Below are 24,874 nucleotides of genomic sequence, written 5' to 3'. Positions count from 1 at the left end.
ATTCAAGCATTTATGAGAGTTTAAGGGATTGCAGCCGAGCTCTCTTAAAGCGTTACGATTGTTCGTGTCCCGTGTTGCCAGGGTGATCAAGCCCAAGGTCAAAGTTCATTGGGCCTTAATGCATCTCCCAGGTGCAATAAAAAAAAGAAGCCTTTCCCACATGGGACTCCAGGGGATAAGGTCCTGGTAGAGTGCACGGAAGGACGGACAAGTAGAGGAGCCATCAATCGCCACGGTTACCATCGTGAATGCCATTCACCTTCACCGGTATGCTATTGCGTAGGACAAAAGACTTGACTGTGAATGACCAATGAATTCGGAAATGACCGCTGAGTAGTAATGCAATAAGTATAAGAACACAATACATAGATACAGTGTGACCAGCATGTGCTCACACTATTCAGATTAGTCATTTAAGTAATCAATCAACAATTCTGATAATTGTTTAAACAATTATAAAATCAAATGCCTTGTATTTTCTGTTTCTTAGCTCTGAGAGCTTGTGACAAGCATTTTTTTTTGTCTATTTTCTGAAATTTTACAGACTACACAATTGATCAAATAATTGCTAAAATCGTTCAGAGAGTCGATAATGACTATTTGTTATTTGCAACCATAATCAGTAATATTGCAATGCTATTTGTAACATTTTACGTATGTGTTTCATGCTGTTTTCCTATAAATGAAAGGCATCAAGTCCGACACTTGATTATTGTTTTGATGTTTGCTTTTCCCATAAGAGAGCAAATCCCTCGCAGCACTCTCACATTACACAAACAATCACCACTCTGATGAAGCCTCTGTGCTGAAACAACTCTACCTTTTCTTCAGTGCAGTTCAGGACCCATCAGCTAGCAATCAAGCACTCCTCATCTGAGCGCTGCATCCCTCTCTGATCCCGATCATCAGTATGGAAAGCATCTCGCCCTGCCCCTGAGCATATCTGCTCCATCAGCAAACTGTCTTCCCTACCATTTGATGATATCCATTTTGAAGGAGAAAAGGCCACTTTTCAACATACCTCTAAGCTCTTATTTATCTCAACCAGAGAAAAGCCAGAGCAGATCTATCACAACAACAAAGCAAACCTCATAAAGATTACTTGAGGCAATACTGTACCTAGATGCTGATCATACTACCATACTTAGAAAACCAGCTTTGACAGATTTTACACACATGTAAATCCTTTTGTCACGTTTCTCTGCCTATCTGGATTGATTACACGCCATCTCTGAAATTCCACCCAAAGGTAGACCACATTACAGAGACCCTGAGGGTCCATGAGAAGCCAAACCAAACACAGGACAAATCAGCAAGAGTAGGTCTGTTAAGTCCTAGGACATTAGGTGACCCCTCAAGTAAGCAAGAGCTTTGGATGGGATTACACGCCTCTTGTATGTTGCACATGTTATTTGGTATAGCACACCTTGATGATCCTAGGCCTGCCTTTCACTGTGGCTACAGATCCTTCAGAGCCTTAATTTGATCTTCCTTGGATGAATTAGGGCAACATCAGGCACCTGAGGGCATCTTTTAGTCCTAATGGAAGGTTAGACAAAATCTGCAGAAACAGATACCCATGAAGACCTTGGCTGGAAGACATAATTCTCAGGCTCAGCCACAACAAACGAAAATCACTTGCGGCAAACCTTCCTTAACAAAATGATGAGCAGGTTGGCGATATGAGTAGTCCTCCCTTAAAGGGAAAACAAGAGTGAGTGAAATCTGCAACTTGCATGTGTTTGTCATGTTTTGAGTCACAAAACCAACTGCTGTCGAGGTCTGCGCTGGCAATAAAAAGTTAACTGGACAGCTTTATTGAATGACTTATTAAGTGACTTTTTGCGAGACATAAACTGAGGAGCTTTTGTAATGAACAAGAGCACCTTTCTGTAAGTGTTGTTTAAAAAAAAAAAAAAAAAAACATGCCTTCCTACTTTGTCTGAAATTGAGTCTGCACTTTCACACAGTCACAGGATAATGAAAAAGGCAGTTACCCTGGTGTGGCATTTGAAGCTGCAAGGCTACTGTGGAAAAGGTAGAAGTGACAAAGATGACCTTTGTAAAACCGTAACTTTAGGATTGTTATTGTTGAGCAGCACATGTCTATCTGCAAACCATAGGCTTTTATTGTGATCAAAGCTCTTTTTCTAGACTTCCATGAACCACTTGTCTTAATCAACAGATACAGCTTAAAATCAATGTGATTCCATTAATCTAAATATTATTTGAATACTAATGATGATTTTTTGCAGCAAAAAACAACAGAGACAAAACTGCACTGAAATACTGTTTGACACCATCACCTCAACACAATTTTGTCCCTATTCAATACAGCTTTGTGAAAATACAAAACTTAGACTTTCAGTTAAACAGGAAAATAATTAAAAAAAAAATAAAATAAAAACATGCCTCTATGTATGTCAACAGTCATTAAACAGTGCTGCCGCCACTCCACTTGCCCTTGTTGACACCAGGGTTGTGATGACTCTCACAGAGCCAGACATATTTTCTGACACTTAGTAAAAATGAACACACGCCTGGAGACAACTAGCTGAAAGTGTGGTTGTGGTTGTGGCAAACTCTGCCACTGACAAAAGCTCCGCCCACAGGCCTCCTACCAATTCCGTCGCAATTTCTGGTGTGAATAACCAACTACACCGCCTCTTCAAGTCGCTGTATTGGTTGGTGTAGAACCTTTTATTCTTGGTTTGATTCCCCCCCCCCACACACACACACAGACACACACACAGAGTACACCTGCACACATAACGGCTGCAAATTTGAGTTATGGCAAAAGTATTCTAAGAGTGTTTAACGCTGAATGACAGATGGATGTATTTTGGCAGTGACTCCATTTCTCCCCAGTCTCTCAGGTTCACCTTTCCCACAGAGATGTACTGCATTTTCTCAGGATTGTAGAAAAACGTTACAGTGCCGGGGTTAAGCTTAGATGACACCAAAGCAGCAGTTCCTAATAATTTATAGCAGTCATTTGTCTCACTTGCTGTGACGTGATGAAGCCAAAGGCAGGCCATTGGTGGGCAGCCACAGACAGACAGGCAAGGAGGAGGGGAGGGGGGAGGACTAAAAGAGTGTGGTAAATGAGGTTAGAGGGGAAGAAAAGAAAGGGCCGGTTCAAAGACTGCTTGTGCACGTCAGAACCTTTCTCCGGGGCAAATAAGGGAACAAGGGCCTCACTGCAGCCCAGCAGCCAGAGCAGCTCCTTGGGCAAACGACTCTAATCAAATTTGTGTGATTGGACTCAGAAAAAGCTGCATGGGTAAAAAGAGGCTCCTTTCACCCGGGAACGGACACAAGGAAGCATTTAAAAATCTACTATCCCTCTGCTGATCTTTACAGTAGCAGTTCACATGACCGAATATCTGCAAACGCCGACAGCCCTTGGCACAGCGCACACTGGCCCTTTTCTCAGCTGTGAAATATCACCAGCAGAAAGGGGAGAGATAAAACTTTGTTTTATGTACTTCCTCTAATGAATCACTGGTGGAAATTCATCCAATACTTTTTAGAATTCACCCTGGTCTGCACAGCTTCAAACCTAGCATCAAAACTGCTATTTTTAGCCTTGATTAATGGTTGATTGGATACAGTTCTGGCCATAGTTCATGGCCTTGATTTTCCTTGATCATAGCTGACATTTTGGAATGATCAAAGAGAATTACCTCCAGCAACTAATGTGAAAATAAAGCTGGGCCTCACTGTATGGAGATGAATATTCTGCAGAGATGTTCCAAGGCAGTAAGTGAGGTGTGGTACAGTGTAGCGACCTGTGCCCCACTCACTGCCTGCTTGAGCCCTGGTGGAAGCTCCCGAGGCACGCTTCCTGTTAGCCTGCTAAATTGACTCCACACGCCCACGCTCCCATCTCTACGGGAGCGCAGAGTCTCCCATTAACCTCCTCCCGCCACCTCAGCCTAGTACGTCTTGAATCCGTCATACTGAGGATGTAAACAGGCACAAACACCCAAGGACAAAACAGAAGGAAGGACTTGTGCTGCCACCCACGTCCTGTTCTTCTCCTCCAAACAATATGTTCTATAACTCTGACCCAGATACACTAATCAAGGTCGACGCATGCTAAAGTCAAGACTTGCATTAGCATGTGCTCATTTTGCCTCTGTTGGCGTAAGGCCGTCTCATTCAAGCAGTGACGCACATGTATAAACACCCAAATTCAGAGCCAATCGACTCCACTGAAAAACTCTGTCCTCTTTGTTTGAAAATTAAAAATTTATAATAATGTAATGATGTGGCTATGCAAAAATGGAAATGCAGCTGCATTTCGTTTAAAGATTCACCAAAGGAAAGCCTCATATAGGCTACATATGATGGGAAACAGTATTTTTGAGCATGCTATGTGAAACATACTAATATGAAGTGGTACATAATTCAAAACCCGAAACAAAAACATCTGGAGCCACAGCTGCTCTGCATGGGTGTGCACTGAAAACCAGAACAACAATAAAAACAGTGAAATTCATAATACAGTAGAATAAGAATTACACAAGACAGACCATTTGCTGGGCAGTTATAAAAACAGGGATTAAAGTGCACTATTTGGATAAAATACCTCTTTAAGATGGAGCCATTAAATACAGGGAACAGGGGATTTTAAAACCAGTAATGTTGATTCCAGCCTGTTGACTGTAAAGCTCCATTAGGGAGTGGATCCAGGAGCCAAAAAATATTGGAATAATCCTGTCCAGGATTTCAAATTTACAGCAAATTGGTTATAAAGTCCACACCTCTGATTCAGTATCACTGTATGACATCAAGCCAGGCTGAACTGGGAAAGACTTGGACAGGAAAACGGAGATTACAGAGCAAAGTCGAGTTTTTAGGCCAAGATAATGAATGGAGACAACAGGGCTCTCTCACTGAGTAAACCTCAAGTGCCAACATATCGTATTAATATCATATCATATTAATGAGGCAGCTTAGGACTGCTGTACCTTGAGAAGGAGATGTTTTTCAGTCTTACTCTTGTCTGAAAAATAAACACACTTCGACCTGGAATCTCAGCTCCCTGCAAGCCATTTACAAAGGAAACTCTGCAAGGCAAGACATTATTTTTGTTTGTGTGAGGCTGAAGGTAGGGCACAGTCAACAGGGTTCCCATACCTTCCTAGACATCAAATACAAGGACTTCCAAGACCCAATTCCCACTAAGAAACAAGAAGCTCACAGACAACAATTAAAGGGAGGAAGGCTTGAATGTGGAAACACTTCTCAATTGTGTTTTTACAGTGATGGTATGTGGCCTCTTGCTTTCTCTAAACACAGCAGTGGTTAACAATATATTGTGTAAGTTAAACAACAGAGAAAGTCTGGAGGAAATATATTAACTCTGCACTTTCAGTGGCCCATGTCTATTTATGTCTTTTTTCAAAAGCTTTTAAAGGTATTGATTTTCTTTCTAGAATTCACAAACTTTCAAGGATATCAAGGACCCGTGGGAACCTGAGTCAAGGCTTTCAAAATACAAATAATGTGAGGACTGAGCTAATCCAGTTACTATTACGTAAATTTCTGTCCAAAAACAAGTTTTTTAAAAAATCCTTGAAGATGACATTGATTTTTCTTAACATCTGAAGTAATTACGGAAAAGCAAAGACCTAATTAATCATCAGCAAGCAATGCTCTGGCTAAGTATCTCAACTTGCTCTTTGGCACTTTATGCATGTTATGTAAAAATTATGAAACACTTCAATGAGCCGGTCCTTGCTGAGCCTTTAAAGTAAAGCAGTAAATTACTCTTAAATGGGCCAATACTACAAAAAGCGTTCATGATAATAGACTTTCATTGAATTTTAGTTGAAGTTGTACTTCAAAAAAACTATACAGGAGTGATTGTTCAAGACTAATCACTCTTGTATACTCATTATTTCACCCCTGAAATGCCATTCAGGGAGCAAAAATACTTTCTTACCCATGATAAAATAGCTGTCCAACCATGAACTGTGAATGTAATACCTTGAGCATAGTGCTGCTGTATGTGATTAATGATGTGCTCGGTGGGATCAGTTGCCACATGCAGTTTGGTATTTTGGGTTAAGAAAAAAATTCAAGAACCATAAAGAACTGACATTTACACTGTAATTTGTTCAGGAGCTAGCTTGTGACTGGAAGGTCGCCAGTTCGATTCCCTGGACTGGCAAGATTAAATCTTGGTGGCAAAAGTGAAAGACTTATCCAACCATCATCAACGCCACTGTGGAGCCACTGAGCAAGGCCCTTAACCCTAACCGCTCCAGTGGATCACATTGTGGCTGTACTGGGCGGCTTCCGGGTGTAAATGTGTGTGTAACCGTGTGAAAGTGATCAGGGTGTTCCTGCAGAAGAGAGGCTGCCTCTCAGTGTAACTACCCTGAATAAAGGCAAGGACACACTGAACAAAATCAAAGGACCCTTTTTCACAAAGCCTTGACATTGAAAGCTTTAACACTCAGGCCACATCATTTCATATTTGCTGAAAGATAATAGCTTGTTATAGCCTTTACACCACTTGATATGGTGACATTGAAACTAGCACATCTGGATACAAATATAAAATGTGTTAAATCACTGACATGTAGAGTGCACAGTGCTCACTGGGAGAGTGAGACAGCTGAGGCTTGTTATGGGTTACAGTATTATTCCAAAGCCTGAGTGATCTCTTGTGCTCTTCAGGAATGGATACATGCCACGCATTCCAAGAGGCAACCAAGTCATTCCACTTGAGGCTGTGACAAGCAGGCTGCAGCTGCTCTTACAGGGGTGTCCATCTACAGTAGCTAAGCATCGATTCGTCCATCTATCTACCCATCTATGCTGTTCTAAAACCCAAATAAATTTTACACACTTACTCCTTTGTTTTCTCCAAATAATCACATGAGAATGCAGTATTTAGCTAACTAGCCTGGCTCTTCTGATCTTTCCTGTCAACAACCTTGTCGTCAGTCTAAATCCTCAAGTCACACATCAGTGTACACAGATTACATATTCAACCTGCAGGATTTCTAACTCTCCTCAGACTGAAGAAGAGAAAATTAATTCAAATTGCCAGAAATATGATCATGTATTAAAAAAAGTGTTTGATGTCAATGTCAGATGTCTACATTTTTCAAAGAAGTGACAGCTTTTCAGATTAAAGCACTTTTTTGAGGATGATTATGCCACTGATGTCACAGTTAAAGACTAAGGCTCCATTTGCATTCACTATATTACTACAATCTATTATAATCTATTTAATAAATCTAACAACTATATGTCTTTTCTGAAACAATGGTCAATGTGTTGCAGTTAAAATGTGATAAATGCGACAAATGTGCAACACTTTGTCAAAGAGGCAAAAAAAAGCTCACACAACCCAAACTGTACTGGTACAGTAATAAATCATACTGTTTCAGATCAAATCATTGAAATAGTCAACAGTATCCATTCTTAATATATAATTGCTTTGCAGTGTTATAAGAGATTGACTCTGACAAGGCAAGTTTCACATCTTAAAGAGCAAGAGTGAAGAAAAAAAATACTGTGTAGGAGTCACCATAGAGCTTTAGAACAACAAGAAAAAACAAACCCAAGGACAACAATACCTACAAGATTCCTCACAATGCTGCTTAGTGAAAACCAAAATAAACTGTGCGTGCCAAAGTGAAATCTGACCTTCATATGATAATGGCATATCTGAAACGGACGTGATTCTGCTTAACTGTGGGTAAAAATCCAGCAGATGTCAACGATGACGACATGACTCATGACTTCAATAATATCCCATATTCTGCTGTCACAACAGTAGCCTTTCTGCAAGTGAGTGTCATTTCCTTCATTTGACAGATGCCTTATTTTCATAAGTTTGTATTCAGTACATAATGAAGGACAGAGTTATTGGCCACATAGTTAGAGATATTAACACATCAGGAGGAAAAAGACAAATCCTTGGATCAGTCATGAAAAGGAACAGAAATACAGACAGCAGCCAGCATGGGGGTGAACAAAAGGGATGGAGAGAGAAAGAAAAGGGGGAAACAAGAGTGAGGGAGGGACAGAGGGAGACCAGGACAGCAAAGCAACACTTACAGACTGTGGGAGAAAGAGAAAGTGAGAAAGAGAATGACAGAGAGGAAAAGAGGAGAGACAGGCAGAGAGGGAGGCAGACAAAACTAGGTCAAGTCACATGACTGGGATCGACTGCAGGCAGGATTAAATATCCTACAGCATGTGGTCATTTACACAACAAATGTAGATTTCATTTTATAAATTATTTCTCTTCCACGGGGGATGAGGCTTGGCAGAGAGTGTGATTCTACACTGTATTCGGGCTGGAAGCGAGGCTTTTCAGTGAGCACAAAAACAGAGCATTAAAGACTTGAGCGAGCCGTTCCCTCTGAGACAGGAAACAAAGCGAGAGCCTGAGATAGCATGGAAATGATCATAACAGGAGGGAGCATGGTTCCAGTATGAGACAGCTCCATTGTGACAGGCTAATGGCCATAACATACCCTGTCCATTATCCTGGGCAAATGCAAAGGACAGTGAAATATAAAAAAAAAAAACTAACAAAAGAAAAACAAAAAAAAATAAGATATCACAAGTGACAGCTCTGTGTAGATATATTGTAAAATGGATGCAAAATACACAAAATAATGTAAGCTAATTAATGTTTCATGCAATGAACTGTGTTTCACCACCACAAATTTCATTAGACTCCAGCTTCATCAAACAGGAAGAAAATAATTAGCAACTATTATGATAATCAATTTAATTAGTTATTTTTTTAAGAAAATATGTCAAGATTCTCTGGTTCCAGAAGTGAATATTTTCTGGTTTCTGTGCCCATCAATGATAGTACACTCAATATGTTTTGGTTTTGGGCTGTTTACTGAAGATTTCGCCTTGGGCTCTGGGGAATTGGGATGGTCATTTTCATACTTTCATATTTTCTAAAATTTATTGGCCAAACAAGTAATCAGTTATTTGAGTAAATAATCCAACAGATTAATGGTAAATAAAAAAATAATCATTAGTTGCAGGCCTTAATTAGAAATGAATTCTTCACAATCATTAATTTTGACAACAAGATGTCAAAGTCACATCAAAGTCAATAAATAATAAAATTTTTTGTGCAGGCCTTTTGGAAAAAGTTAAAATTACACTTTGACATCTGATTGTCATCAAATCTTTTTTCTTTGTTTTTGTTTAATAAATGTAGTGATCGATGTAATAATTTGGCATGGTTTTTTTTTTGGTATACACAAGAGCATACCTCACTTTTTTTGTGTGGCAATTTTGTGCCAATATACCACCCAGTACACTATAGATGAGAATATAAGTGAACTAAAACACTGGTCAAAAGTTAAAGTTAATATTTTACTATGACGTCAAAAGTGAAAAAAGTGAAACTTTTAGTTGTGGCTCACAATGGGGCAGTTCAGTGGAGACTCTGACTGATGCGTTCGTATTGTGACTGAGATGCACATACAGTATGATGCAGGGTGACATGTCATGAGATGCAAAATGCCACTGGTACTCCATCGACCGCCTACCCTCTCACCACCACCCACCGTACTCCATCCAAAGAGGAAACTATAGCTGCCAATCAAGCGGAGGACTACAGGCTAAGCTGGTCATAAGCTCAGTCAATCCCCTGCAGTCCAGCCTGTAGAATATCATTCATCCATTCACATCTGTGGTCAGCTGAGACCAGGACACACAGACAATGTATATGTGTGTGTGTCTGTGAGAGAGACAGACAGAGAGAGATAGATAGATAGAGAGATAGATAGAGAGAGAGAGAGAGAGCTGGGCACTGGACTGAAGTCTGTCACTAGCTACCCCCAATTTCAATAAGTGAACCCCAACTAGAGAGTCCCCCGACCGGATCTGAGCCAATCAATGTGATGTAATATGCCACTGACAACCCAGACTAACACATGGCTCTTCTCTCCAATCAGTTTGACCCTCGGGCTTTCAGGATCACGGGGCCTCAACACAATACATTTAGATCGCTGTGTTTTAAAGCACAGATAAACGAGGCAGCTGCTGAAGATCAGATCTACAACACTGAGGAAATGATGTAGAGGCGACCTTATATGACAGAAATATCCCTCTTACCACAGTATGTGCTTACATAAATGAACTGATGACTTAATTGTTTTTTTTTTTATTTGAATATTATTATTAAATATTATATGTCAAAGTCTTAAGAGTAGATGGTGGATTTTAAAAGCCTCTATTTTGCATAAGGTATAATCCTTCCAAGTTACAAAAATTGATAATGATAACTATAATTTATTAGACATTTAATAGTATTAACATTATAATGTCTTTGCCGACAAGATAAAGTGATTTTTTTTTTTTTTTTTTTTTTTTTAATGGTTGAAAAAACTTTTGTTTATTTTCTTAAACTTCTGTAGCACCTGGGTTGTAGGTCAGTACTATAACTGGAGTTGTTAACCTGTTTTCTCATTTTGTCAATGGTCTGACACTGCTTATGTTTCCTCAGGTCGGCATCTCGTGTGTACACTCTCTGAATTCAAGAATTATGACCATTTTCTTACCTCAAATGTAAACAATCACTTGACTTGGTATTTATTAGAGGCATTTATGAGGTAAAATGGGAAATTCTTTGGTTAACCTTAAGAGATTTATTTGAAGTTTTACTGTGCAGACCAGGGGTGAGAGCATGAGCCCTAAGGCGCATTTAAAATCCAATAAGTAGAGCAATAAGAATCAGGTTTATTTTGATACTGTAGCGAGGTCCAGGTCAAGAGGTGAGGTGCGATTTGAGGCCTGGCAGCGTACTCCTCCTACTGAAATGTCATAGATGACATCACTACACGTCTACCTGCAGACGCCGCAAGATACGATGAGCCAGTGAAGCATGAGGCTGCTCCAAAAATACTAAATCTGCCTTCCAGGGTAAAAACTCTTATCTCAAATAACAATTACTGAGCAAGAGAGGCAGACCGTCAGATCGGCTTAGAGCAGATTGGAGTGGTGCAGCCTTTCAAAAAGTAGCGTCCGAAAGAGCAAAGTTAATTTGGATCAAGGGACAAGGCAAGTGGACATAGCAGAGCAAGGTCATTCTGCAGGCCAGAGATGTCTGCATATATATATAATAACCTAAAGCTCAGTGTAGAGGTCAGATTCATATTTTAAAGACTGATACTGTCATAATCTGATTTTAGGACAACCCAAGCAGTGAGATACGTCTTTCTAAGAATGCTAAAATCAATTATGCTGCTGGCATGTGTTTATTTGTGCCTGTCTAAATCTGTTTCTTTGTTAATACAGTCTGCGTATCTACTAGGGCTAAAACAACTGATCAATTAGGTGACTGGCAATCATTTAGCTAGAAGAAATTCTATATTTTTCTGTTTCCAGCTTCTCAAGTGTGAGAATCTGCCATTTTTCTGTTCTTCGTGTCTCTCTTTTCTGTTCTTTTTCCTGTAAATTGAGTATCTTTAAGCTTTAGAGTGTTAGTCTGACAAAACAAGAACAAGATCTCTGACACCTTCTTACTACTTTCTCTATTGAACATTTTACACAATTGAGTGATTAAATGAAAAAAAAAAGTTTAAATAATGATTATCTGCAGCCCCTATGAGTATCTATTTCTGTTTTAGTTCAAATGTTTTTACAAAATTTCCATGAAAAGGAAAATGACTCTTTAAGAAAGCAGATTTGGTTTAAATTGTTTTAAATTCATCCAAAAGTTGGTATGTTTCCTGCTGTAGTCCTAAGCAATAAATGTCAGCAGAGAGAAAGAGAGAATGTGAAGAAAATAAACGGTTAATAGTCTTTCTTCTGCAAACATTATTTCAATATGGAAAGTCAGATTTTTTCATTTACTTGAACTGATTTCCACAGACTTTTTGTTTTAAATGTGAAGAAAGGAACGGCCATCTGTTACACGCCGGCACATATAGACTTGTGTGTTCAGCCAGGCAGAAAGATATAGGACAACTGCAGAGCAACTTGTGGGAAAAAAAAAAAAAGGAAAAAGAAATCAGCATCCTCATTCAAAGAGAAATGACAAAGCAATTGATATAACATGTTTAAAATAAAAAGATAATCTAGGAAACTAGATCAACATTAAAACAAACTGCAGCTACAATAAAATATATCTTAAGCTGAAACTAGATTTAACTGATTAAAAAAACAGATTCAATGCTAACGGCATTGTGTTCATTGGATTTCTCTCCATCTTTCTTGTTTTCTCGTACACTGTCATCTGTCCCCTTCTTTCCAAGCATTTCTTTCTTCCCTTCCTCCCTCCATCTCCCTCAACCCGTCCTCCCTTTTTTCTCTCACTCCCCTCGCCTTCTTCCTCTGATCACTGCCCTGCTCCTGCCTGTGTGCACTGTAGCTCTCAGGGGGGTCTGGCATCAGTAAGCCCATCAGAGGGAGACCGTGATGCACCTCTTTTGATCAGCGCAGTCGCCACATTAGCATGTACCTCTGCGCTCTCCTGTTCTCCCCGCTGCTCTGAGTAAGCTACCTGCCTGTCAGCGCTGCCGACCCACGAGGAGCCTCGCCCAGGTAAGACAGAAGGCGCTCGGAGCTCGTCTGAATCTTAATCACTAATGAACACAGGTTTCGCAGCGCCAATGATAAGAGCAGAGAGAACTGCCCTTGTGATCTCACTGAGAAGACGGACAAAAGCCTCGCTGTGCATCTCTAATGTACTGTAAGGGCCCCCGTAGCTGAACACAGCGCCGCGGACTTGGTGAGAGCTGAGTGATACGAATCGACTGAAGGTGTTGATTCAGTACTGAAGTTTTTTTTTACTCTCTTGGGACTTTATACCTCAAATGGAGCCTCATGTTCGCACTCTTTCTATGTCATTTTCAATGACAACAAACTAAAACATGACATATCTTAATTTGTTTTTGAAAGAACACAAAGGTAGCCTGTTTGTGTTTAAATGATAATGTACAGTGGCTCTTTCATGCTCTGACAGAAACATCACTTTTAGTTCTGGTGACAACAGAACACAAAAATGGAGGAATTTTCTTGCTTTTTTCCCCCCTGCTTTTATGAGGGGTTGTGTTTGGCCCAGGTCTGGCCTAGGTCTGGATCCACAGGCGGGTGCCCTCTCACTTGTGTGCCACTTAATTAGCCAGCCGTGCACAAAGGGGAGTTGGTCACATGGGCCCAATTTGGCCCGCTATAAAGTCTGCAAGGGCTCAACATGCATTACTACAGAAGTATTTACGTGCCTGCCGCACCGGGGTAAGAGACTTTGAAGATGCAGAAAACAGGACGGAGAAGAAGAAGTGAAAAGGAAGAGAGAAAAAAAAATATCTGAAATGAAAGGAGGGGACCCTTAAATTCCAGGGAATTTTTCCAGATGTTGCACAAATATTCTGCTGAGGCAATCCAGATGTGCTCACTCTGTTTATTCCCTCCTTCTGCTCGCTGTTCCAAAGACTTCTCTCTCTTTCCTCTTTCTCTTTCTACAACCCCTCTACCCCTCCCTCCTTCAAGCAGCCCACATCAGTGTTCCCTGATAGTGCCTTTTAAGTGAGGGCTTTAATAGCCCCCAGGGCACCTTAGCATCCACTAGGATCCTGTAATAAACATCCACTCTCATTCTCTACAGCACATGTGTGTGTTAGAGTGTGTGTGTGTCAGAGAGAGGGAGATTAGGTGCCTTGTTTTATCGCTCTTTGGATCAATTAACAATTAACTCTGTTACTAACAATAGCCGCAATGAGAAAAAAAAATGCAAAGAGTGAGACAAGACCTAAATAAAAACATGCTTCCTGCTTCCTTTTACCAGAATCCACACTGATCCCTTTTTGCCCCCCCCCCCCCCCCTTTCTATCACTTTTCCCCTCGCCTCACCTCCATACAAACACTGTCATGTCTACTGAGGCTGCTCCTCTCCCACAGAGCGTGACCCAGCCACAACCCCTGACCTTCCCTCTCCCAGACAGCACACTGATTCTCAGCTGCTCCACATGCACCAGTTCATGAATCAGTGTGTCGGGGACTCCCAGCAAACACCACCAGTTCAGCTCAGAACATACATGTTGTAGCATAAGCTAACGGCGCACATGGCACACACAGGCATGTGCAGACTTGCACACAATGACACATATGCATACTATGTGCTAACACCCAAGTAAACATTCTGATACTCACACACATGCAAATGTGCATCGGTGCTGCAACAATTACTTGATTTATCATTCAATGAATGCCTAGAATAATCAACATAAACTTTTCATTTTCTATCGATTGTTTAAATTATTTATCAAGCAAGAATACCAAACATACTTTGGCTCAAGTGTTTCCAGTGTGAGGATTTGCTGCTTTTCTCTGTTTTATGTCATTATAAATTAAATATCACTCAAAGCAACCAATTTAAAGATGACGCCTTGGGCCCTCAGAAATTGTTATGGGCATTTCTCAGAATTTTCTGACATTGCAACTACCTTAATAATTAATCAATAAATAAATAAATAAATAAAAAGAAACAACGGCTGAATCAATAATGTAAGTGTTAGCTGCAGGCCTACTTCCCGCCAAAAGACACACACACACACACACACACACACACACACACACACACACACACACACACACACACACACACACAAATACAGTACATAAAACTACACAGCTGCGCACAATCCTGTTCAATAATAGTCCTGTTCCGCCAACAACTCAAGGCTCAGATCTGTCCCGTTTAATCTGCAGCCTTCTCCTGTTTCCCGTTCTGGGCTGAAACAGAAGAAAGCATCCTAAATGTGACACTTGAACTTGTCAAAGCCGTTTGTGCAGGCAACTGTCAGCACTTTGGTATGCAGAACGCTGATGACAAAGACATGGCCAGCGCCTGCACGCCTGCCTGTCTCTCTGCCTAGTAAACCTGGTTGCTCAACTTTTTTCTCTCACTCACTAAAAACAACTGATTTGTATATAGAAGGGAAGGCTGCATGTGCACTGAATTTATTGTGTTAAGAGAGCCGAGAGAAAAAAATTACACACTGTCATGGAGCAGTGATACAAAGCCCCGTTCAGTACATAATCCATTTACATGACACTGAGAACATTTTCCTTGCTGGCACAAAGCAACAGTTTTCTCAGTCTAACAAGCAGGTTAACAAATTCTATAGCCAGTATCAAAGAGCATTCAACTCAGTCACCACTTAATGAGCTTCCTGCGTTCATCCATTTTTCTTATTTTCAGTGACTAAACAGTGATTCTCATTAAAAAAAAAAATCTTACTATGGTCAAGATGGGCGAGCATTTCATAATGTCTAATATTATGTGGCTCCATTGTTTTGCATTACATGGCTCTACTAAGTGATGTCAGAGCAAACCCTGTCTGCAAAGCTAATTTCCCTTTAGGGGCAATAAAATGTTCAACTCAAATAGATTGAACATTGTGGAGAAATGAAGGGAGGGAACAGCCGTTTAAGCACTTTCAAACAAACATCAGCAGCAAGAGTAGAAATTAAACTTGGACTTGGTGGAATGATAATGATGACGGTAACACATGTTCATCTGTCAATATCGAGAGTCAGAGGTAACCGTGTTGCCGGTGTTGTTTTTCCAGATAGACGGCCCCATCCCCCTCTACTTTTAACACCCTTCCACCTTCCTGCCATTGAGAACATTCCTAAAACCAGACGGCCACAGCAAGGTGTCTAACCGTGGGTGACAAAGCCCTCCAGACTTCTGTTCAGTCTGTCTGTTATGTGTGTACATGCATACAGGTGTAGGTGTGTGTGGGGGTGTGTTGAGGCCGAGGGGGCCGCAGTCTGGGCGGATGTATGAACATGCTAGACCTGCAGGCGTCAACAAACAGTTAATCAGTTATTCTCTTCTGCAGGCAGAGGAAAAACCCATAGAGGAACCCTGTTATCTCACATATGATCCTTTTTTTCGCCCTTTTGTCTCTCTCACACACGGTAATTTGTGAAAATAATGTGAAAGTTATAATTCACTAAGGATGTATGTATTTATGCTTTGTATCCATTTCTGAGATGACCTGTGTCAGCCCTTTTTGCATCGGCTAATATCCCTCGGCATTCTCCGTCTCATCAGTAATACAGGCTGTTTGGTAGCTCCTGTAATGGATCTCCTGTTTATCATAATTGCAGTCACAGGCCCTAATCTTACAAACTGATTTAAAGGACCACGTTGCCAAAGCTGAACCTGAATCCTATCGTCAGAGTGTGAGAGGGATGTGAAAGTCGAAGAAAACTTTCTGATGCAGGGTGTCTTGAGAGCTTGCCCATGTAGGATCTGGAAATACTCAGGATGATACCCGATTGAACTACAGGTTCAGTGATCCTTAATCCAAGCCTGAAGGTAAACTGAACGGTGAAGAACCTCCAAAATGAGGCAAACAAGAGATATGAGAGCAACTTGCAAGATAACAGATAACAACAGCTCACAGTGATATACAGTGGGAGCTAAATACATACAGTATGAAGATGAAATTTTCTTTTACCACATAATGTTACTGGATTGGATTGATATTTATAGATCCTGAGCAACAGAATAAAGGCTGGTACAAATATAGAAATCTGGTGAGTGTGACAACCGGTGACCTGAAATATATGTAGAACAACAACAACAACAACAACAGTCAATTTCAGCAGTAATATATGCTATAAAAGGATAGTTAGCTAAACTAATATGGGGATATTTATGCTTGGACTTCTAACACCACAAAAAGTAGCCATTTCTACATGCAATATACCATTTATTAGGTAAACACATGCTTTCACACAAGCTTAGTTTACTCATACTTAGTTAAGTGTAGCAGTGGCATGTTGCCTTGCAGCATCATACTGCACAGCTGAGGTCCAAACCTATCTAGTGCTTCTATTGGTCCTACTAGCGAATCAATAAGAAATAATGTTATTTTGTTCACCTTACATTTAGTTTAAGTCCTAATAAAGGTTATTAACAAAGCATCTGAGTATGGAATAAGTAGGGAGAAGAACTTTAGGATAGCTTAAGCGTTTCTTAAGCAGGGGAAAAAAAAATAGCTGCAGGAAGAGGATGGAGGGGGAAGTTTTACAAATGAAGAATGACAGTGGCTACAGATGCAGGGATATTTGCATGTGTTTTTATTACTCATTGAACGAATCAACACTATTATGTCAGTGATGCTATTTTACAGACTCAGACTTTTAAATTCAATTCTTATACCCTCCAGATATAGACACCATGCCTCTCATTAGCCTGAAACACTAATAGATAAAATAAAGAAAAAGCTTCTGAAAATGCTCCAAAATTCAGGAGAACTTTCTTTATTGTGGGAATTTTACCTCCCATGATAATCCCAGGTTCTTCTGACTGACACTGGGAAACAGCAAAGTGAAGTTTTCCAGCAAACAGGAAAGTTTTTAAATAACTCATATAATCGTTATATCCGCAGGTTGCCTGAGAATGTGTGTAGTGTAAAATCATAACCATAGAGAACTGAGTCACTGGCTATTATAAGCTACTTGTGTTTTGTGCCCATGGGCCACTGTGCCTTATTCTGTCTAGGTCTAATTTAAATTATGGCTGTTCCAAATATAAATTAATTTTCTAGGTATGAAAGCATTTCTGTGTGTTCAGAGCGGCATATCTCATCCACTCTGAAGAAGAAATAACTACATTTCAATTTTGAGTTGCGATTGTCCTTAAATTGGCAGTACAAGGCCGGCTCAGTGGGGTCACATCTCGCTTTCATGCCAGTGCAAACCTCTACCTGACTTGGAGGAAGAAAACAGGGGATATCTGTAGCTACATTTACAAGTGTAACTTTTACATTTAAATTTAAAATCTTCTTTCTTCTCTAAATATAAAGATAAATTTAAGATAGACTTAACATTCACAATGATTTATTTTATGTTTATCCTTCTCACTGCTTTCTTCCAACCTTCAAAAAGCTGTAGCAGCATTTAATCATGAAAAAACTGTGGCTAGCAATTAATCTCATATGTCAAAACATAAATAGTGGAGCTACTTGCATTTATTGGCGTGCAGGTGCGCATAACCTTCACTCTTTGCTTTCTTCGGCTTACACCCAAACACCAGCCCACTCACACACACTCACTCAGACATGCACACACAGAATATAACTGAGGTGTGTGTTTTTTTTTTTGTTTTTTTTAAAGGATCGATTTTCTTAAGGATTTCTGTGGCCCTATGCCCAGCGGTGTGTGGCAGCCCCATCCCACCCCCCATCCCTTGGCATCTGGCAAGGTGACAGACAAACGTAACGGCAGCAGTCGCAGTGGGTGGTGGGGGTGGGGCAGGCGTGGGGCACACTGGGACACCTCATCTCGCTCGGTGCAACCTCAAAAAGGAACTGTGATAGAGCAGCGAGAGACACAGTCTTAATTACCCTCCTCTGTTTCTACTGCAGCGGCAAGTGTTTACATGTAAATACACACGGACACACACACACACGGGGTGATTTGAGTGTGAGCATGTGCAAAAAAAAAAAAGACAGGGGGGGTACTGTGTATACACCTGGATATACAGTTCTATAAAAACAACTTCTCAGCTGGAGTCCATAACTTAATTCCTTTTCTTTCTCCGAGGAATGCAAGAACATCAAACACATCGTTCCAGCTTTTGATCATGTTACACACTGATGATATCGCAACCAGCGTAACAGATGCATATTATTACATGTGAAGCAATGATCCAGTGTAGTCTAATCTTACTTTTGTGACCTACTGTATCTTCTAGAAGCAGAAGATGAAATCTTACTTACTCCTGCCACAATGTTCTACATGACTATCTTAAGTGAAATAAATCAACACCCTTTTTTTTTTTTTTTAAACTGTGGTTCTCATTGGGGCCAATTATAAGTAGTATGGGAAAAAATGTGGGCATAAGGAAATATAATAACATGAAGGAGCATAATATGTATCTAGGATTCATCTCGATTCGTCATCCGTCTCTAGCGAATACCCATCAAAGCCTATTTGCTCATAACTTAATTAGAGAACACATTATACCTGCCAAACAGCTGAGATATTTTCATGCATTACCGCGATCACAGAAAGGAGAGTCGACAGTTGTTTTTATTATTGAAAACATGGTAACTTGAGGATGGAGACGAGAAGGTAGTTAGCTTCTGTCAGCTACTGTTTGTTTTTTTTTGCGGTTTCTTGGCAGCATTTTAATTTCACAACACACATAATGCTATACTCTTATTTTTCTTTTCTACTTTAATCATGTTGTTTCTTCCTCAGTCTTTTGTTCTCTGGTTCTGTGATGCACACAGAACAGAGAGAAGAGAGCTCTGGCTAGAGCAGGGCAAACTGACCTTCCTCTCAATGCGAATTATGAGTGTGATCTGGTCAAATCCCCACAGAGACTACGTTTCCACTTCAAAAGAGTGGCTGTACGCACCCTGAATACTGCCAGCCCACAGAAAAGCCATTCAGACACTCAGAGGACCTGCAATAAAACCCTGAAACTAATGGTGCTCAGATGATTTCAACGCCGAGCAGCGGGCGTTCACAGCAACACCCGCACTTCTGCAAATCCAAACTGTGAATGTAAATTACTGCTGAAGAGATTGGTTGATTTAAGTCATCTAGCAGGCAAAAACACCGATCATTCCCAGGTTCTAGCTTTTAAAAAGTGAAGAATTACTGCTTTTCTCTGTCTTAAATCATTGTAAAATGAATATTTTTTAGGTTTTGGACAGCAGGATGGGATTAAAAAAGCAGCGTAAAGATGTCACCTTGGACTCTTGGAACTTGTGAAGGTCATTTTTCACAACTTTATGGACAAGACTAGACTAATCCTTAGTTCCAGCTCTGCTGTGAATCACCACAAATCACAGACCGTGGAATCTGGAATGACAAATGATAAAAAAAAAGGGAAGAAACATGAAAATAGAAAATAGAAAAAAGAAATAAAAAAGGTCTACAAGCTACTGTCTTTAAAACACTTTAAACAACAGACTGAATGCCAAAGGCAAATTCCTGAAATGATGGAGCATATGGGGAGCAAGGGTCAAGGTTTGAGGTGCAAAGTTCAGTGTGGCCATTATCAATAAAGACCTCCTGCGAGCAAAGGACCTCCTTACACAAATAATTAACGAGCATTTATGTCATTCCATGATTTGTGCATCAGAAAGCCTCCCAGTACTTTCTGATTTGTACTATGTTTAGAACATAAACAAGTGTGGGCTGCAGAGGAGAGAGGAGAGAGCATGACAGGCTAAAATATGTACTGTTTTATCTGGAGCCAATGCAGCTTCTTCTTAGTCATGAAGTATAATTAATGGTTTATACTGATCAGCAGAGGAAAAAAAACACTGGCCTACACTTCATGGCTGTTTACCATAATTAAAAAACACACAAACTCTTGCTGTGTTCATACTTGCAACATGAATCCTTTTTTTCCCGCGCGCAGTTTGGTTTGGACGTTGGCAGGGGTGAGGGGTGGGAAAGTGGAGGGTGGGCACATAGAAGGCAAGCAAATTTTCTTTGATTTCCTTGAGTTAAAGGCCTCGTGGGTGAGATTGAGAAAGAAAAAAGAGAAAGGAGAGGGAGAGAGAGCTGTCACTTTAAGCCATTAAGTCTCGCTATAAAACTCCTCCAATAAAAATGACAGCTGCAGCCCCTTTTCTCAGAAGGGGAGCAAAAGCATCACATCAGGAACACAAAACTGGACGGCCGTAAAAGACAAACTTGGCCAAATGCTTTTGGCAGTGTAATTCCACAAGCCCGCTCCCACCACACACACACACACACACACACACACACACACAACGCCATGAATCTCACTTTCTCATCAAAGACCATGAACTTCATTGATTTTGGGAGTGAGTGTGTGTCTGTGTGTGTATGCTGGGGGGTACCTTATGTTCCCCTAAATAGAAAGCGCCAACGAGTTTAGATCCACTGGTTTAAAAAACAACACACACACACACACACACACACACACACACACACTTTTTTAGCAGGTGGTAAAACAGGCCTTTGGACTGAACAATTAGGTGCTTTTCAACGGTGTTGAATTAATTATGATCTATAAAAAGAGAACATTTTGTATCATACAGTTGCGTAAATCATAGAGACATTAGTCACATTCACTTTAACCCTGACCAACATTCAGCAAATAAGATTTCTCTAAAAAACAGATGATTCAGTGTTTAAAAGTGTAATCATTTTAGACTTCATTAGACTCAATCTGCCCTTTTTTTTTACTAAACATGTAAAAGCTCATTAGGCTGTTATTCAGGACTCTCAATTACTTTCAAGAAAAAATTGTTTTGATTTTCTAAAAACTTTTTTATCTCAAAAATCTTTTGAACAACAAATTATGGCAGCACATTTCATGCTGCAGTCTCTGTCTGATTGTGGTCAAGAACATTTTGTTTATATAACCCAAATTAGTCTCTGCAGGCTTTCGAATCTGGACAACATACTGTATAACACCCTCTATCCTCAGATCCTGGATAAGGAAAAACTCAATAAAAACCAGCCATGTGCAACATTCAGCTGGTAAAACTTCATTACATGGAAGTACCAAGGTGCTGACATATTAGCCACAAAATAATCAACCAAACAGAAAATCAATACCTGAACATCAACTGAGGGATAAGAAGGTAAAAGGTTTTTCACCTCTGCATTGTTCAAACACTTTCCTTTCTTTCCACAGTCACGTTGTTTGTTTCACTGACAGTCATAATCAGCCTCTGCTCTGACAAAAGGACACATTCTCCTTTCAATGTCATCTCCTCAGTCTCCATAGCTTAATGTCAGATATTGAGGGGGCAGCTAATAGTGGGATCAGGCAACACATCAGTATACAGTACTGAGCATACGGTGCCAAAGGGGGGATGTCGTCATCACTGCCAACAACCGATCTATAATTGTAAAATGTACTTGCTGTCATTTCAAACAGTTGCATGTCAGAATTTCTAATGCAGCACGACAGATAATTACACTGAGTAAGCGGCTAATCGATACGTTCAAGGACTTTGCAGATAGTGGCGTCCTTGAAGTGGCCAATTAACAATCAGCGCTCAAGTGGACCTTTGATGGAGCAAGTTTAAATATAAATGGTGATTTAAGGACTGACAGATTAGGACCATAGGCGATGAAAAGGCTGCTGATACAGCATGGTGTGGCTCTGAGGAAAAGATTAGATCCAGCGCTGCTGGAAAAGTGCTCCTCCTCCCTTAAACAATTAAGTGGTGAGCCTTACACCAACCAGATAAGACTCTGCTGTGTGTATGTATTGTCAAGTGTACTGTATTGGCTACCCTGGTGCACATTTAGTTAGACTTGAAACTTGAATCACTTTCAGCGTGGACACACAATATGGTGCACCTGTAATAACAGCCCGTCAGTGTGTGTGTAACACTGGCAGTTTAGCGTATTTCTGGGAAGCCACATAAAGGGCGTTGTGGCGACAGTGTCAGTGAGCGGGTTCTGTAACAGAAGAAAGCTGCCCGGTGTCTCAGAAGTCCCCGTGAATCTCCTCGGTGCGTACAGGCAGCTGATGATACGTGTCGAGGTGTAACCTGACGCCCTCATGAAAGAGCAGCAGAAACAATAACAGGGCTCGCCTTCAGCTCTGTGCTGTCTCTCTGCTACAGGGGACAAGGGTCTGCTCTGTTCACTTGCATAAACTTATGGTAGTGGTCAGCATTAATGATTCAGAGTGTGTTGTGTGTGTTTAAACTGGAAATTAAAAGCATCCATTAATAAAAATTAAGACTTCATCTCAGATTAATGGTTTCAAAACAGAGTTATACTTAAACAAAATGACTTAACTTTTTATGGAAATTCAAACATGTCTTATGTTACTCTGCTATTTAAAATTATGACAGCTGTGTAAATATCCCCTTTTTCTTAGAGTCTTTACTTTCTGGAAAAATTTAACATGAAAATGAATGTGAAAGTTGCCAGTCTGGCTCTATAACTAAACAGAAAGTAGTAGCTTTTACCAAGTCTCCTCTACAGCCTGTAATCAGTGTGTGCATTAAATGGAGCATTTCCATCCACACAACATAGATTTCTGGTCAAACCTAAGAATGACAACAATGCATTATCCAACCTGTGTCACCTGTGTGTAACCGGTGTGTTAAGTTTGCCCTAATCTTAACCTGAGCACAGTTTTACCAGACAAAACTGCCCTTAATGAGTCAAACCACTTTGGTTAGGCACGCTACAAGTTCAAATCTCATCCTGTTTCATTTTTAAACCACTAACTACACATACAACAGAAGCAAATTTAGCCGCAAGTTAAACCAAGCCACGTGAAAAACAACATAAAGCATTTAAAAGAAGGCTTCAATGCATGTCTATATACTTTCATCAAAGGGTTACAAGAAGACTAGAGGAAAGCACATAGAACTCGCGCACAAGATGCAATGGTAAAAAGTAAAATAAATAAATAAAGTGCTCGTTGAATTTAAAAAAGTTAAAACTGTCTCTGAAATTGTTACATTTGTTCAGTCCTACTTGTTAACGCGCACAGCAAACACTCAAGTACAAAGCTTCATCTGCCTATACACTTTTCTTCGTGCAACTAATTCAAATTTAAAAATATCGACGGTTAAAGCCAACGTGCAAAGTTAAAACAAGTAGGCTACATTTAATTGCAGCGCACGCGAGGAATGCGCACGGCTTATCCCGAGTGAGATGTCACTCCGTATCAAAGCGAAATGTCATCAGCTCGGGTAGCAACATTACATATGCAACACGACCAACATGTTTTTTTTTTTAATGTTTTATAAGAAACTACAAGTGTTTTTCAAAAATGTAAATAAAGAAGGCAACGTCCGCTGCAGTTCGTCAACAGCTCGAAACATGTTGGTGCATTTGGCAACTCGCTCCACGCGCTGTCAAAAGATAAAAGGAGGCAAAAAAAAGCAAAAAAACGCAGCGCGAGAACGTTTCACACTAATCTGCCGATGAAAGTCCCATCTAAAACCCTCACATTCATAACACAGCAAGGCTTTGTCATTAGACAAACAAACTTACCCAATGACAAGAATGGTTTGGTTTCCATGACTGTCTGGTAGGTTAGCTCATGCCAGCTGAGACGACCGCGTTTGGGAGTTTTTCACAGGCGGCTGCTGCTCGAGCAGACCAGACCAGACCCGGGCTCTGCTGCTGCTGCTCCTGCCGCTCCTGCTGCTGCTGCTGCTGTTGTTGTGGTGGTCCTCTTCAACAAGACGGGACTCGGCTCGAAGCGGTAAAAGTGACAGGTCGATGTCTGATAGTCTCAGAAGATAACCTAATGTTTCTACCTCTGTTTGCTCACTCAGCTGCTGCGCTCACACTCCTCTCTCCCTCTCGTGCTCGGTGTACAACAACTCCAACTACTGGATCTGCACTGCAAAAGGGACCTATGCAGGGGGTACTCCCACCAACGTCGACTGAGCTGCAGCGACACCACACACAGAAACGCGAGCCTCGTCGTGAACTTTGAAATTAACACAAAAGAAAGGGGAAAAAAACATTAATACACAGTACATTTCATCCGAGTTATTAAAAGTCTAGTTTTCCTCGAGGTGGAGGTTTTCCAGATCACGTGGAGCTCTTTCAGCTGAGCAGCAGCTTCTTATTCTTTTCACTGCTTATCTCCTGTTATTTTAACCTGGTCACATCTGTTGAACCAGGGCTGTTGGCTCAGTAGATAGATGTTTCAACTGCAGTTGCTCACTGCTGAAGCAATTAGCCTATCTCTCTAGAAGCTGCTACAACATTAAAAAATTAATTAAAATAAAATAAACACTCACACATAAGGGTTGCGGTTTGATAGCATTTTATCCTATCTGTTATCAAATCTGCTGTTGTTTCTAAATCCTGAATTGGGTTTAGCTTTGAGGGATTTAAGATCAAGTAGTACATTAACATTTAGCTA

The 24,874-nt window shown here is 40.5% G+C and overlaps 1 protein-coding gene across 2 annotated transcripts in view; it reads right to left on the bottom strand.

The window, feature by feature from the left end:
- The window catches only part of rxraa (retinoid X receptor, alpha a), a 107,240-nt gene extending 82,859 nt beyond the window's left edge, over window positions 1-24,381 (bottom strand). Inside the window, exon 1 of one of the 2 annotated variants that reach the window (XM_087174312.1) lies at window positions 23,989-24,381. In XM_087174312.1, coding sequence (XP_087030438.1) covers window positions 23,989-24,016 — 28 coding nt within the window. In that variant the 5' untranslated portion in view covers window positions 24,017-24,381. The remainder of the gene's footprint in view (window positions 1-23,988) is intronic. The other variant, XM_023407524.2, reaches the window with a different exon arrangement.
- Window positions 24,382-24,874: the final 493 nt, after the last annotated feature.

Source organism: Seriola lalandi, unplaced genomic scaffold (assembly GCF_002814215.2).
Source record: "Seriola lalandi dorsalis isolate HSWRI2012SDOR001 ecotype SW California unplaced genomic scaffold, Sedor1 jcf7180002054337, whole genome shotgun sequence".
In the NCBI taxonomy this organism is placed as follows: domain Eukaryota; kingdom Metazoa; phylum Chordata; class Actinopteri; order Carangiformes; family Carangidae; genus Seriola; species Seriola lalandi.
This window is presented reverse-complemented; position numbering and strand designations above follow the sequence as displayed.